This window comes from Barbus barbus (genome assembly GCF_936440315.1).
Source record: "Barbus barbus genome assembly, chromosome: 22".
Taxonomy (NCBI): Eukaryota; Metazoa; Chordata; class Actinopteri; order Cypriniformes; family Cyprinidae; genus Barbus; species Barbus barbus.
This window is the reverse complement of record NC_136750.1, coordinates 29,729,170-29,745,851: the sequence shown is the minus strand read 5'-3', so window position 1 is coordinate 29,745,851 and position 16,682 is coordinate 29,729,170. Positions and strand designations below refer to the sequence as shown.

The window sequence follows — 16,682 nt, the reverse complement described above, 5'->3', positions numbered from 1 at the left end:
AATGTAACATATAATGCTGTTCCACAGTCATGGTAGGAATCGAGAACAGGCGTTTCTTTCATTCTTCAGATGCAGCTGTAGAGGAGTGTGAGCCGGTGCTGTTGTCCTGCTCTGACTTTAATCTAATTCAGCACATATTAGTCAACGCCCTCAAGGAGATGCTTTTTCCTTCAGTAAAACTGCTTTGCACGCTCACATACCACATACAGACCCATATACGCAACACAGATGTCAGCAAGATCTCCTGTGAAACTCGCTTATGAGTCACTTATTAGGCTCCAGCTAGGTTGTAAAACAGCATATATGTGCAGGTGTGTGCATTACTGCTGGATTTACTGTAAATGTAAACTAGTACACACACACACACACACAGGTCTTAGTATTCAGCTTTGTTGTGCTTAAGATAAGATGACTGAATAAATAAACACTCGCTGCTGTGGCCTTACAGGAAGCACTGTGTATGAGAGAAAGGGAGAAAAATCCTTATGGTTTTACAAAAACAAACAGCAGTTCATTTTTCTTGTGTAATGTGACACAGAGCATGTTTAGTGTGTGTTACATAATCCATGATGCATTTTGCCCTTATTAGTAAATGCTGAACTGACCATTTTAAAATGTTTTTGTAAACTGACCCTTTGTGTGTGTGTGTGTGTGTGTGTGTGTGTGTGTGTGCGTGTGTGTGTGTGTGTGTGTGTGTGTGTGTGTGTGTGTGTGTGTGTGTGTGTGTGTGTGTGTGAGAAAGAAGTCTCCTCTGCTCACCAAGGCTCTGTTTATTTGATAAAAAATGCAGTAAAAAGAGAAAAATATTATTACAATTTCAAATAGCTGCTGTTATAATATATTTTAAAATAATTTATATAATTTATTCCTGTGATGCAAAGCTGAATTTTCAGCAGCCATTACTCCAGAACGTTACATCCTTAGAAATGATACAGTTTTCATGATACATTTTTTTAGAATTCTTTGATGAATAGAAAGTTCAAAATAGCAACATTTATTTTAAACATTAATCTTATGTGACCTGATAAATGTCTTTACTGTTACTTTTGATCAATTTAATGTATCATTGTTTATTAAAAAAATTACAAAATCGTTGACCCTTAATATCAACTAAAGGGTTACACTTTATTTTAAGGTATCCTTGTTACACCTTAAGTACTGGGTAATATTAATTAACTACATGTACTTACTATATGGTTAGGGTTAGGATTAGGGTTTGATTTAGGGTTACTTGCATGTAATTATGCATAATTAATTGTTATTATAATAGTAAGTACATGTAACATGTAACAAGGACACCTTAAAATAAAGTGTTACCAAACTAAATTATGACTTAAAAACCTGACTGGAATTACAATTAAATAGAATTGGAAATTGTCAATTTCAATGAGGAACAATTATGAAATTATGCAAAATTGTCTCCTTTAATGACTCCTTTAAAATACTGAAGATTACTAATTTTCATAATACAACTAAATCAGACTGTGTGTGTTTCAGTACCACGGATAGCGTATGAGCACAGTAAATTATGCTTCAGTACCATGGACAGCTCCGGCTCTCACTTTTTCCCACACTGCTACTGGAATCTAATTCTAGAATTCCCAGAGACCGGAGAATTCCAAAGCTCTCGTATTTCACTGAGAATTGTCTTGCCGTGGAAAGCAGCCTAGAGAGATGCCCGAAATAAACCTGGCATGATGCCCAGTTGTCCATCAAATAAGCCTGGCCTGATGTCAGACAGAAGTGCATTGTGGGAGAGTCAGGGGAGGGAAGTGTGTGTGCTGATTTTACCATCCAGAGCCATGATAAATAAATATCCCCCCGGAGTAAACTCTGACCTGTCTGCCAAGAGATAGTGGCACCTGTAATTCAGCTGATCATACTCACAGTGTAATAGCTGGTGTCTTTACAGCTATGTAAGCACTAAAGATGCACACTGAATTTCCTTGAATTTAGACTGCGTTTATATAGCAGTACGGTTGGCCACCCTGTTTGGAACGATAAATGTGATTCTTTTTCGTTTCCATACATCTTTAATATGTTAGTGTTTGTCTACAATGTAAGTATCGCTATAAAAACATCTTGAATTATCGTTTATACATTTAGCTGAATTTTTATCCATGCATTCATGCATTCAAGGTTTGTATTTTATTCAGTAGGGAATCAAACACATGACCTTGGTGTTGCTATTTATAAAGGTCAAGAAAATTTTGAGAGCAAGTTCAGCAGATGTGTGCTGTTTGAATGCATTGCAGTAGATATGACTTAAGTGCGTGTTTCACAGGTTATTCGCTGTTAAACACTAATGTTGTAGCTGTCAATCTCTCTGAGGTTATGAGAAATGGCAGAAGTGCTGTCACAGAGCGAGACTAAACACCTGTTAAATGTTTGAGGATGAAAGTGGAACAAAAATGTCAGTTTAAAAGAAAAAAACTTGCACTTTATACTATCGTAGTACACATTCCTGGCTTTATTGTGCATAATTCATGAATATTTGGCCTTGTAAGCCTTTTTCCTTTTCTGAGTATACATACTGAACCTTAAAAAAGTCTAGTCTTTGCAATCTTTTATCAAAAATGAAAATGTTTGACTTTTGAAATGGCCTTTCTTTCCTACTGATGTCACCCAGGCTGCACAGATTATTAGATACGCCCATAGCTGAAAAGCTTTTAAGGCATTATTTTATTATTTTGCTCCTTACTTGTATGTGATGACCCCCCCAGATGATTTATTTTATTTAATCAGACATCCTGTTCTACTTGGCATTAGATGATAGATGTCATGGATTGCCATGTCATTTTGACTTTTAAGATCCAATGCAACATCTTGAAATTTCCTAATACTGGCGATTACAGGCATTATTAATGAGTTAGAGTGGTAGTTCTCAACCTTTTTGACTCCAAGATGCATGTCCCACTTTCCACAACAATATATTAAAATGTAGACCAATAGGTTTCCTCTGGTACATCTTCTGCAGTAATGAAATTTTTTTTGTTTGTTTTTTGTTTTTTAATTTACAGAAACTAGGATTGTCCATAGATTAAAATAAGTAACTAATTAAAATAATTACATTTCAGGAACAGAATGTGCCTCAGGGATCCCACACTTGTTAAACAATGATTTACCACATATGGATTAGGGATAAGGATTTTACTTAAAATTTCCACCCTAAAAATATTTTAGAGCTTGGCAAAACTAAAATAAATTTAAATGAGACATCTTGATTTTCATTTGTTTTAACTTATTTTTAACCATTTTATGCCATCTTGAGGCCTCCTGGTTTCTACGGAGTTGGTTACCAATCCAAACAGATAGTATTCTATTCTACTAGAATAATAGCAGACTAGTAGGATCCCAAACACTGACTGTGTGAGAGTCGCTTTAGTAAATGGTGTGGCTGCAGAATTTAGGATTTACATAATTAATGAAGGTGTTAATGAGCTTAAAGGGCAGGAAACACTTAATGTGTTGAGTGTAAATTATTTTAATCAGAGTTTTCTCTCTGTGTGTGTGTGTGTGTGTGTGTGTGTGTGTGTGTGTGTGTGTGTGTGTGTGTGTGTGTTCACACCACCTAATAAAATGTGTCTTTTGAAGCAAAACACTTAATCGGAGTGCCGGGCGCTCAGATTCTCCTCTGTCCCATCAGTTAACTGGACTGAATTATTTAAACTCTAAACACATGGGAGAAGGAGAGATTTTTATTATCTGTATTAATCTTCTGTCTCTCTGTCTTTGCAGGCTAAGAAGCAGGATCTGCCGCGTGAGGAACAGGGTCCGTCCATCAAGAACCTGGACTTCTGGCCCAAACTGATCACCCTGATGGTGTCTGTTATTGATGAAGACAGAACGGCCTACACACCCATCATTAACCAGTGCGTATCACACACACACACACACACACTGCGAAACCATCTGAATGTATCTGTTGTTGTGTTTTTTTCCACAGAACAGAAAAACTGCAGAAATATGTTAATAATATGCATTGCCATTAGGTGTTTCTCCTAGACAGCAATGATCTGAGTTCATACCTTTGCAACTTAAGCATCAACTTCCTCCATATCAACTCAACCATTCCTCATCAAATTCTTTCAAGATCAAATCATCTGACCATATGAAGACTAAAGATGCAAAAATCTCAAAGTCTGTCTATGATTATTTTCTATTAAATTAGCATTTTTATCATGCTTCTATGTTTAGGTTTAGTAATTTCACTTTAATGACAAAGAAAAGATTATTAGTCAGTTATTGAATGCCTAATTTGAAAAAAATATGATATTTTCATAGGAGCCTGATAAAAAGAAAAATCTCAAACGGACTAAGAGGTTTTTACATCTGAAGTCTTCATATTAATTTTAAAGCTATGCACTGAGATGCTTCAATTAAACATAACTGGGAATTCTTTCTGAGAATCTTGAGATATTAAAGAGCAACATTTCAGCAATAAAAGCTTCGCTTTGTAAGACGAATGATTTTGGGATGTCCGTAGATTGCAGTATTTCATAAGCACTTTGCAATGAGATGCAATATGTGATATGTAACGTGTGCGTGTTTTCGTGACATATGAGGACAAATTTGTATAATGATTGCTTTAGGTGTAGAGTAGAGTAGGTGTAGCGCTGATAGAAAATATGGTTTGTACAGTATAAAAAACATTACACCTATGGAATGTCCCCACAATTCACAAAAACAAATGTGCGTGCGTGTGTGTGTGTGTGTGTGTGTGTGTGTGTGTGTGCAAAACAGACATCGATAGCTGTTTCTGCAACAAAAATCACAGGCAGGCATTAGTTGTGAATAATTCAGCATCCTGAACAAACCCAGAGAAGAATCGTCTTTCCCTCGATTTGTTCTCCTTTCGCTTCAAGCATTTCTTTTTATTCAACTCTTTTTTATCTTTTATTTCACCCTTTGCAGGAGTCTCTCTCTCTCTCTCTCTCTCTCTCTGTGTGGGTGTGTGTGTGATGTTACTGGAGTAACAGGGTCATTAGTCCTGGTCTCAACCACTGAGAAGGAAAACTAGATTTGCTTGGGAATCACACTGCTCTACAAAAGCAAAGCACAGTAACACTGCATCTGAGAGAAATTACTTTGATTCTGTGTTTTAATCAGTTTTCACACTTTGTTTTCTCTAAATTGGAACAACTGAGTCAAACCCATCTGTCACGGGACGGATCACGGTCCAAGAAACTGTGTTGTTTTCTGTGTTTTGGCGGTCTATAGCAAAGCAGTGTTTTAGGTGTAAGTTTTAGGATGAAAATGTTGCAACAGAGAAAACCAATCACAGTTCAGTATGCAAATATTACTATGACATCATGTCTTGTTTCGAGTGATGAACATTCTGTCAAGTCAGTGTGAGATTCTTTAATAAACCTACTTTTATTAAGGTATAAAGTTTACGAAATTCCAAAATCAGATGGCACGTTGAAATTTATTGTAGAAAATGAAGTATGAATAGAGTCTGTAGAGATTTGTGCTGAATTATCATCTCTGAGTTTACTCTTTCGCTGCGTAATGAATGATGTGAAACTTGTGTGCTGATGTGAATTACAGCAATTCCTCAAAAGCTTCAGAAGTTTGGGTTGGTAAGATATTTTATAGCTTTTGAAAGAAGCCTCTTCTGTTCACCAAAGCTGTATTTATTTGATCAAAAATGCAGAAAAATTGTGAAATATTATTACAATTTAAAATAACTGTTTTCTATGTGAATATGTGTTAAACTGTATTTTATTTCTGTGATGAAAGCTGTATTTTCAGCATCATTACTCCAGTCTTCAGTGTCACATGATCTTCAGAAATCATTCTAATATACTGATTTGCTGCTCAAGAAACATTTCTGATTATTATCAATGTTGAAAACAGTTGCGCTGCCCAATATTTTTGTAGAAACGGTGATACGTTTTATTTTTCAGGATTCTTTAATGAACGGAAACTTCAAAATGACAGCATTTATTTGAAATTGAAATCTTTTGTAATTTTGTAAATCTCTTTAACTTAATTTTTGAATAAATATAAATCTTACTGACCCCAACTTTTAAATGATAGTGTATATTGGGTTCAGTGCCTGGGACTACTTAACTACTTAAAGTCAACATGACTCTTTTTGTATTTCCTTAATGCATGTTCCTAGTCTTATTATGAAAACTTAATCGGTGTGTGCTGTTATAACAATGTTTGTCTTCATATTCTTTCATCGTAATAATAATGACATCCTCCACCTTCTTCCTCCCATCAGATCAAATCAGTTTTCCACAATAAATCACTTTACAGAAGCAAACGTCTCGTGAACAACATTTCATGCTGAGTTTAAGTCACTGCTGTACAGTATTATCTGAACATCATTTGCAAAATGACAGCGTGGACGGTCAGTCCGAACGATTTGAAAACCAAATTGGATTTTTATGCTTTGTGAAAGTCTAAAATGAATTTTTACAGAGCAGAGTCACAGGGAGAAAGGCTCCCTAATGAAGCGCAGTAAATGACTCTGGTTAGGAACACATCCTTCCATCACTAAGAGAGAGAGTGTTCACGATCGTCCTGTGTTCATCTGCATTCATATGTGTCCGTCTCTGAGCTTCTTCTGTTGCTCCTAAAGCAATTAAAGAGGGTTGAGTCTGGTGTAGATTGATCTGAGATTGTTTTTGATCAGTGGGGGAGCAGAGAACCGATCGCTTCACTCGCTGATACGGTACGGCAGCGGTTGCCATGGAAACAGCTCTTGCGGCGGGAAGAGCGGTGAAATGGGTGGCCGTGAGCAGTATGTGCTCGTATGTGCAAAAACACACGCGTGTAGAACGGGACAGGACCCTTGTACACCCCTCTCTTCTCTCGGTCATTGATGGTTTGTGTGTTTGCAGCAGATGGAGTTGCAGAGGTGGAGGGAAGACCAGACCTAGTCTAGAACTGAAACTGCTGGAAATGCTGCATTTCATTTCAAATGCTTATTTATTATTTCTTGTCTTTTGTTTACTTTGTCTTTCTTTCTTTCTCTCAATAGGAATTTATGAATAAAAATAAGGCAGCGGCTATTCTATTTACACTGTTAAAATAGCAATATTTTCTGCTATTTATACTACTTATTGCAAATAGTGGCAATTATCGGCACCTCAGTATTGTAGTAGATTATAAAAGAGTACGCAATAATAAAATATTGAGTGTAAATTATAGTTTTAATTAAGTGGATGCCACCTTATAGGGACAATAAAGCCCTCCCTACACCTACCCTAACCCTACCCGATACTTTTATTTTCAACTTTTTTAAATAAAAAATGATTTTCCTTAATTTTTATTGAAAATAAATGCCTTTCCATGTGATATGAGATTTGAAAAGGGAGAAAAAAAGTTCGGCAAAAGGCGGGTTCGAGCTCGGGTCGATCGTGTCCAAAAGCATGCGCCTTACCATCAATGCCACTGAAGCTAATATTAAACAAGCATCTTTTTTCAGTGTTGACCGTCTCAATCACACGTAAGTGGGCGGAGTTTGTGTAAATAGCCAACAAGGTGAACTATTTGCTCTTAGTGTAAATAGACACTCCGTAAAAATAATTGTAATAAGTTATTAAAATATGTTTAATTCTTTCTTCCTTTTTTCTTTCTTTCTTTCTAGATTGATTCAAACAAAATGATTCTAATAAATATTGTTAAAATATATTTTAACAAATGTATTACGACATTCATTTTAAATGTTTATTATTCTTTCTCTCTTTCTAGATTTATTTTAACAGAAATAATTCAAATAAACAGTTATTAAAATATTTTAGATTTTTAATGATCACATTTGTTATGCCATTCATTTCTTTCTTTCTTTCTTTCTTTCTTTCTTTCTTTCTTTCTTTCTTTCTTTCTTTCTTTCTTTCTTTCTTTCTTTCTTTCTTTCTTTCTTTCTTTCTTTCTTTCTTTCTTTCTTTCTTTCTTTCTTTCTTTCTTCCAGAATTTGTGAATAAAAAGAGTTCTAATAAAAAGTTATTATATGTTTAATTTGTTACAAAATATATTTTTAACAAATTATTTCTTTCTTTATTTTGAGATTTATTTATTTTAACTAAATAATTCTAATAAAACTATAAAAATATACTTGAATGAATTTATTATGACATTAATTTCAAACATTTATTATTAATTCTTTCTTTATTTCTTAAAGAAATAATTTTTTTGAATAAATTTTTTTTTGAATAAAAATCATTAAAATATATAAATGTATACAAATGTATTATGATTACTTCATTCCTTCAAACACACAATTTATATGCATTCTTTCATTTAATATTTATTTAGTTATTTTTACGATTTTTAATTAAAATTATTCTAATAAAAGTCATAAAAATATATTTTACAAATTGATTAATAAAAAAATTACACAATTATTTATTATGTATTATAAATATGAATAAAAATAAATATATATTTATATAATTAATTCTAATTAGTTGCTGCATGTGTTATACACCACAGACAGCAGGATCTTTATGTGGTTTTGAGAGCTCTGAAGACCAGGACCACTAGATCAGGACTCTGATGGAGTGAGGGGTGAATGAACTGCTGTATGGTTGTAACGATGTCTGTTTTTATGTCATTCCAGGTTCCCTCAAGAGCTGAATATGGGCAGAACCAGTGCTGAAATCATGTGGAACCTCTTTGCTATGGATATGAAGTACGCAATGGAGGGTGAGTTTCTCCTGATCTGGTTTTTACCGTCTCTGTGGTCTTGCAGGCATGGCGTTTTTCTTCTGACGTGATTTCTGTTCAGATCTGAGAGCAACACATGTCACACATCGATTGTTTCTGAGCAGAACTCAAGCCGGTTTTATGTCACAGTTCTCTGAGTGTTTGAGAAACATCATAAGTGATGCTCGGATCTGAAGCCTCTTTTATGCTCTTCAAGGAGAAATAATGTTCAGTTTAGTAGCAGTTTGTTTTATTTTTACTCTTAAGTCTCCGTAAGTCTGAAAACAGTACATGTAATGATACGTAAATGTGGATGGTCATATGTTAATGAGCTCTGACGTCATAATCATGCTTTTTGAGTGAGTTGTTTTTATTTTATTTTGTTTCTATTAATGATCTGGCTGGACTGGAGAGGAAGCTGTGTGTTGAGTATGTCTGCAAACTACATTGTAATTATGCTGGAATATTTTTATTGTGTTGTTTGTGACGCTGACGGCAGCAGGACAGTGTGACATCAGTGTTTTATGGATAAATTTGGAACAAACTCTCTAGGATTCAGATTCACCTGCGAAATTTGATTCAACCACAGATGGTCTGCTGTCAAAGGATGAGAGACACACACACACACACACACACACACTGCTGTGCCTCTGACCACAGTCTGCTTGGAAAGCTAATAGAATGAAAGGCCACACACAAAACTGTCCTTGAAAGTAAAAGGTGAATGAATTGCAAGGTTATTCTCTCCTCAACACACACACACACACACACACACACACACACATGTTGGTTTTTGTGGTTTATGGGGACTCTCCATAGGCGTAATGGTTTTTATACTGAACAAACTGTGTGTGCTATTGCCCTACACCAACCCTACACCTAAACTTAGCCCTCACAGGAGACTTTGTGCATTTTTAGATTTTCAAAAAAACACCATTTAGTATGTTTTTTAAGCCTTTTGAATTACGGGGACATAGGCAGTGTCCTCATAAACCACCTTCATATTGTCATACCTCTGTCATACCCATGTCATTATACACATTTGTGTCCTCATAAACCACCTTCATATTGTAATACCTCTGTCATACCCATGTCATTATACACATTTGTGTCCTCATAAACCACATAAACATGCACACACACACACACACACACACACACCTGACATTAGAGCATTTAAAAGGCAATTCCCTCTGATTCAATCTCACACACATTGACTGATCTCAGTAAGGACGTGCCATAGGCTTCAGTTATTTTTAAATAAAGCTTACATAAACCTTTAAAGACAGCTTTTTTCATTTTTAGTCTTTTCTCGAAACCTGTATACATGATGCATTTTTTAAGGTTTTCATAATGCTTAATAACACATCCTGTAATCCTCTGTATCTTTTCATAAATCATTAACATACACACTGTTAATTCTAAAAGCCGTTTGAAAATATATTTTCTAAAAGTGTGAGCCTGAATAGTTGAGTCTTAAATTGTAATTCAGCGACTTTGTTTACAATAACCACATACCTGTACAAACGCAAATGATCGTAAGGTTATTTTGAATGCATTAAGAATGTATTTATGCAGTATGTGTGTGTGTGTGTGCATACAGTTTATATATACAATGTATACACACACACAAAGGAGAGAGAGAAACATTTAATTTTTTTGATTAGAATATTTCATTTTGAATTGCAGTAATGTATGATTTTACGTTGTATGTTTACTTGTTTAAATAGAATCTTTACATTCACTATAATTACTGGTCATTTTGATGCTCCATTTTTATTTTTATTTTTTCATAGGCTATATAGAAGTCTGATGTTTGTTTTTGAGTTTTTTCTCTTTTCTGAAGTAATTAACTTTTAATGAAGCAAGTAACTTTTTTTACACATGAAATACTCTCAATCTAACCTCTTAAGACCCGAGAAAAAAGTTTTAGGAAAAAATTAGTTTTTTCATGGCTTTACATTGTTTAGAGCATTTAGAATAATGTAAAAAAAAAAAAAAAAAAGAAGATATTTCATTCATAAGTTATGCTATGTCCTCGGTAGAGGACATTGGGATTCAATTTCTTAAAAAAAATTAAAAAGACATGAATGAACATGCATAGGCAAAAACAATTTATTTTTTAAATCACCAATACATTTTTAGTTTAAGATTATTATTTTTTTTACCAAATTTTGTATAAAGATGATTCTCAACTATGTTATAACAGAATGATTCGATATACCTTTTTTCTTTATGCAAAATGTGTGTAAAATGGCCATAAATGGGTTTTCTCATTATATACAATGTATCTATAAACTAAATCTAATTTGCATATTAATGTGTTTTTGGGGCAACATGTAATGAAAAAAGAAGTGTAATAATGAGTGTAATAATTGGCAAGATTTTCATAATAATATATAATAGTTCATAGAATATTGAAATATAATTTCTTTCCCTATTCATTTGTTATGTCTCCCAAAATGCGTAATAAACATGCTTTTAGTCCCGGTGTCCTCATTTGAGGACATCTATGAAATCAACATCCTGTTTCGTAACAGAAAGTCATATTTTGATTTGAAACCCCATAACATTTTCCTGAGATGTTGATTTATGACACACAATTAAAAAAATTGACAGATTTAAATGATAATTACAAAATATTATCATATTTCCATAAGAGTGTCACTAAATTAATTTCAGACATTTTTGAAGACCAAGGAGAGGGAGTGGTCATGGTGAAACATCCAATCATTTATCTCTGAAAGCTCTGAATGTGCTCTGTACAGGACATCCAGACTTAAAACTGTGGCATGTATAGTCTCAGAGAAATTTACTAAAATATAATGTCATAAGGTATTAAGAGAGCTGTTTCACACAGTGAATTATAGATATTTCACTTTTATATTCTTTTGTGTTCAGCAGCTAAAAGAAACTCATACAGGTTTGGAGCAACAAACCTGTATGAGTTTCATTTTTGGGTGAACTGTCCCTTTAAGAAAGACAAAATAAACACTGATATTGAAAAAAAATGACAAAACTGTGCAACCTATGGTTCAGATCTCAAAGACTGAAGTGTCTGCACACACACACACACACACACACACACACACTTAAACACACCAGGGATGACCTGCAGCCGATGTCCTTCTGCTGTTTCTGTGTCATTTGAACATTTATTTGTGCTTGTGTGTGTGTGTGTGTGTTTGTGTTTGTTGTGTGTGTGTGTGTTTGTTGTGTGTGTATATGTGTGTGTGTCACAGCTTTTGACAGCAGACCGTCTATGGTTAGATTCACACACACACACAGCATCTGTTTCACAGGTTAAAGGACCATCTTTAGGTTGCCATAGGAACCAGGTGTCAATCTATAGATTTCGCACACACACTCACACAAACACACACACACACACACACACACACACACACTTACCACACACCTCTCAGCCTCTGCTGTCATTTCTTATTTATTCTGATTGACATGTTGCCATGAGATGTCACAGAAAAGAAAAGCTCAAACCTTTGTGCAGTTTCATTTTCCTTTCATCAGTGTTTTTTCTGGAGGGCACATTCAGAAATCTCTCTTTCCTTTGAATATAATCCAGATTAGTTTGTGTTGACACGTTGACGTTGATGTGAGGCAGAACGCATTTGCTTTAAGGCACATAAACACACACGAGCACACACACACACACACTCATGGATCTGTTGGTTTGAATTGTAGCTTAGCATTTAGAAACCTGCTTTTTTGGATTTATTGTTTGTCAGAGCTGAGTATCATCAGCATAACAGTGAAAGCTAACCCCGTGTTTCCTGATGATATTTCCCAAGGGTAACATGTAAAGCGTGAAAAGTAATGGCCTTAGTACTGAGCCTTGAGGTACTCCATACTGCACTTGTGATCGATATGATACCTCTTCATTCACTGCTACGAATTGATGGCGGTCAGATAAGTACGATTTGAACCATGCTAATGCACTTCCACTAATGCCAACAAAGTTTTCTAGTCTATTCAAAAGAATGTTGTGATCGATAGTGTCGAACACAGCACTAAGATCCAGTAGCACTAATAGAGAGATACAACCACGATCAGATGATAAGAGCAGGTCATTTGTAACTCTAATGAGAGCAGTCTCAGTACTATGGGATAAGTATTGTTGACTCTTTCACAAATTGCTGTGGTTCCTTGCTTTTGATAAAAGCATAAATGTAATCAAAACCAAAACCATATTTTTGTTCAGAAGTTCTCTTTAGAATCTCAAATAGCAGTAGTTATGAAAAATACGAATCGCATTTGCTCTGTAACCTCGACGTGTTTGATATAAATAACCATATTATATTGATCTCATTCTGCACTGGGTGCTAAAGTATTGACATTTTCTGCTCAACAGAATATTATTAGTTCTGCAGTGAAATCCCACCATGCATTCATTTCTGTGTGCTGATATGATAAAGAAATATTACAGAAATGTAAGGTAGAAGCAAACTTGGCACTCGCATTTAGACTTTTAGATAACACTCGGATCAAACTCTGCTCTTCTTCTGTGTTGTGAATAGAAAAGAGCTTGACTCAACATGGATCTCCACTAAAAAAAGCACATATTCAATGCTTAGTGTTCACAGCTGCTGTACCCAGATCAGAAATGAGCGCCATGCAGTATTGAGCGATAAACTGTACTACCTCACTTATGAGAGAGAGTCATAACCTCATAATCAGTTAACAGCAAAGCTTCACTGTATTGACCGTAAACAAGTACAATATTGTCAAAGTATGAAAGTACTTATATTGAACAGGTCTGTGAAATTCAAGAAATTAAAGTTTAAGTCTAATAAATGTATTATAATGGCACAAACACTACTGACTAGTAATGGAAATATTTTTACCAGATTTGAGAGAGATTTTTCCTTATCCTCAATTTAAAAAAAAAAAAGAATATATATATGTGTGTGTGTGTATATATATATATATATATATATATATATATATATATATTATTTATGACTTTTTATTTAATTAAATAAATTAAATATATACCTATACAAAGAGAGAAAGTAATCATTTCATTAGATCATATAATAAATTATGTAAATAAATTAGAAATTATACTACAATAAAAAATATACAATATACAGTATATAAACAGTATATAAGAAAGTATATGTATGTATGTATATATATATATATATATATATATATATATACACACACACACACACACACACACACACACACACATACATACATACATATACATAATTACTTAAAAGTCTTATTTTTATTTAGTAATCATTCAATTCATGATGTTTACTATTAATTATTTATTTTTTATTATTTTTAATGAATTAGTATGAATTAGTATGAATTGAGCCCATTTGTAGTTTGGGATTGCCATATTAATAAATATGATATTTAAAAAATATTGATATTTAAAAAATTTAAGGTTAAAAATCTTCACTTGTGTTCATTTTAATGAAAAAATTTAATCTGTATAATTATATATAAGGAAAGGATACATTTATTGAATAAATTTCAGCGCAAGTTTGTGTTTTTTTACAGTTTTATCATGCCGCAGGTTGAAATAGTGTGCCGTTTCTGAGCTGTACCTCTGTTTTAAAACCTCCTTCATATGTCAGAGTGTTCGGTGGTCTTTTTATTGTGGTTGTTATCAGTGGAAAAACTGACTTGTGGATTACAGCAAATCTGCTCTTCCACCCGGAGCCACAAACTGCCCGACCGGATGAGCTCCGGCGCTCGAGATTAAAGACCAGGATCTCATGCATACGTGTCTGAGCGTCTCTCTGTTATGCATATACTACATACATGATATACAGCTTGAATGCACATATTGCACCCAGCATATTCAGAGTAAAATAATTTCACACAATGACATGTCATGAATATCTAATGCAGGCGTTTTACATATATTAGCATGTTGATTTATTCATATCTAGTAAATAAGCATATGAAACGATTGCATACCAGCAGTCCCTCTCTCTCTGTCGTTCTCTCTTTATAAATCTCCCGCTATTTCTTTCTCTCACAGAGTGTGACATATTGTTCATTAATGTAAAAGGTATCAGGCGAACAGCTGTACGGCTCAGATTAGGAGTTACAGTGTGAGGTTGCTTGTTAGAACAGGTCTCTAGAAATGGCTTGGGTTTGCCCTTAAATCTACAGTAAATCTGTGGGATTTTTCAAGTTGTTCATCATTTATTATTATGGGTTTGTTATTAGATTTTTGTGCATACTAATAGTATAATCTATAATAAAATGAATTTACATACAAAGAAAGAATACGTGTTTGTGATGAATGACAATGTCCTTTTTTTCCTTTTTCTTTCTTTTTTTTGAGGAAAATTTAGCACCTGGTTAAAGTTAGTGAATAAGATTGCACTGAATTTCTTACAAAGCAACCTTCTGTCAGATCATCCTAACAGTCTGCTCCGAGCTGCGAGATGGGTAATTTCACCGTGCTAATTGTGTTGAGCACACATTTTGTGCCGTTACCTGATTTGCGTAATTCCTTTAGTGAATCAGGAGCTGGAACAAAGCAGAAGCACATGCAAATAATCTGAGGTGAATTCCCTCCTCATTATTTCTGTTTGGTGCAGCCAGCTGTGCAGAAATAACATGCTACACCTTTAAAGGAATAGTTCACTAAAAAAATTAATAAAGGAAGTTAGGTACCATTAACCATCAGGACTGGATGGGCAGGCGAACTCGTGAAATGAAATTTGTTGAAGATGTAGATGAGTTTGTTTCTTCATCAGATTTGGAGAAATGTAGCATTGCATCACTTGCTCAGCAATGGATCCTCTGCAGTGAATGGGTGCCGTCAGAATGAGAGTCACAATCCACACCAGTCCATCAGTTAACTTTTTGAGAAGACAAAAGCTGAAACAAATCCATCATTAAGACGTTTTTAACTATAATCCGAGGTGTGGCTTACTTGTGGATTATTGTGATGTTTTAATCAGCTCTCATTCTGACGGCACCCATTCACTGCAGAGGATCCATTGCTGAGACACTGATGCAATGATACATTTCTCCAAACCCGATGAAGGAACAAACTCATCCTAATCTTGGATGACCTGAGGAAGAGCACATTTTAATTTTTGTGTGAACTACTCCTTTAAAGCTCTGGAGGAGGATTCATCGGATAAGCCTGATGCTGTATGTAAATGACTCTGGGATGAGTAGATCTGTGCTCTCAGAGGTTTTATCGTAAGGGTTCATTGCTCGGCCAGGTTAAGTGAGAGACACTGAGTATATGAGTCTGGGTGAGAGATAGTTCACATGCAACGCTCTACAAGAGATGATCAAACATTTCATCTTAAAGAAGAAGCGTGTTGTGTTGTGTTTTCTTTGTACGCATCTTATTTGTCATGAAGATAAAGCACATTCAAACTGAAAGCTAAAGTGAAACCAGTCAGGGGTTTTATCTAAGAGAAGAGAATTGTCGGTTTTCTTCTGAAATATTATTTTGCTTCAGGGTAAAGTCATCTGTACACACACACACACTCTCCTGCTGTGTTGCTGGTGTGTTTCTGATGGGTTTTTGTGTACAGCGGCTCTTTAAAGGCTCCAGACGTCATATGTCCATCAGATCCTCCAGCTGTGTGGATCAGTATCTCATTAACATCAGCGACACACAAGCTGAGCTGTTTACTAAGTCAAGCCTCACTATCACTAATGCTCATATTTAGGAAGGGATTTTAAAAAAGATGTTTATGTTGATCAGTGGAACAGTACTTCATCAAGATGATCAAATGATGGAGAAAAGTTTGTAGCTGGGTTTATGTTCACATATTTAAAAGAGCTGATTTTTTGGATCGCAGTGGCAGACTGATGCTGATGAAGTCCCAGTGAAGTAACCGAGCACTCAGAAGCGACCTGCGAGATGGGGAATTGCACCATGCAAATTGCTTTCAGCACAGATTTTATGGACACGCTTGTGTTGTTACCTGATTTGCATAACTCCTTTAGTGAATCACTATCAGTCGGTGCTATTAATTCTTAGTGATTCCATCCAGCAGTGTTTG

At 34.8% G+C, this 16,682-nt stretch overlaps 1 protein-coding gene across 1 annotated transcript in view; it reads left to right on the top strand.

The window, feature by feature from the left end:
• The window catches only part of LOC306888170 (protein unc-13 homolog C-like), a gene marked incomplete at its 5' end in the record, with an annotated part of 162,650 nt that overhangs the window by 78,522 nt on the left and 67,446 nt on the right, over nucleotides 1-16,682 (top strand). The window contains 2 exons of the mRNA XM_079446334.1: nucleotides 3,739-3,872; nucleotides 8,576-8,661. Coding sequence (XP_079302460.1) covers nucleotides 3,739-3,872; nucleotides 8,576-8,661 — 220 coding nt within the window. The remainder of the gene's footprint in view (nucleotides 1-3,738; nucleotides 3,873-8,575; nucleotides 8,662-16,682) is intronic.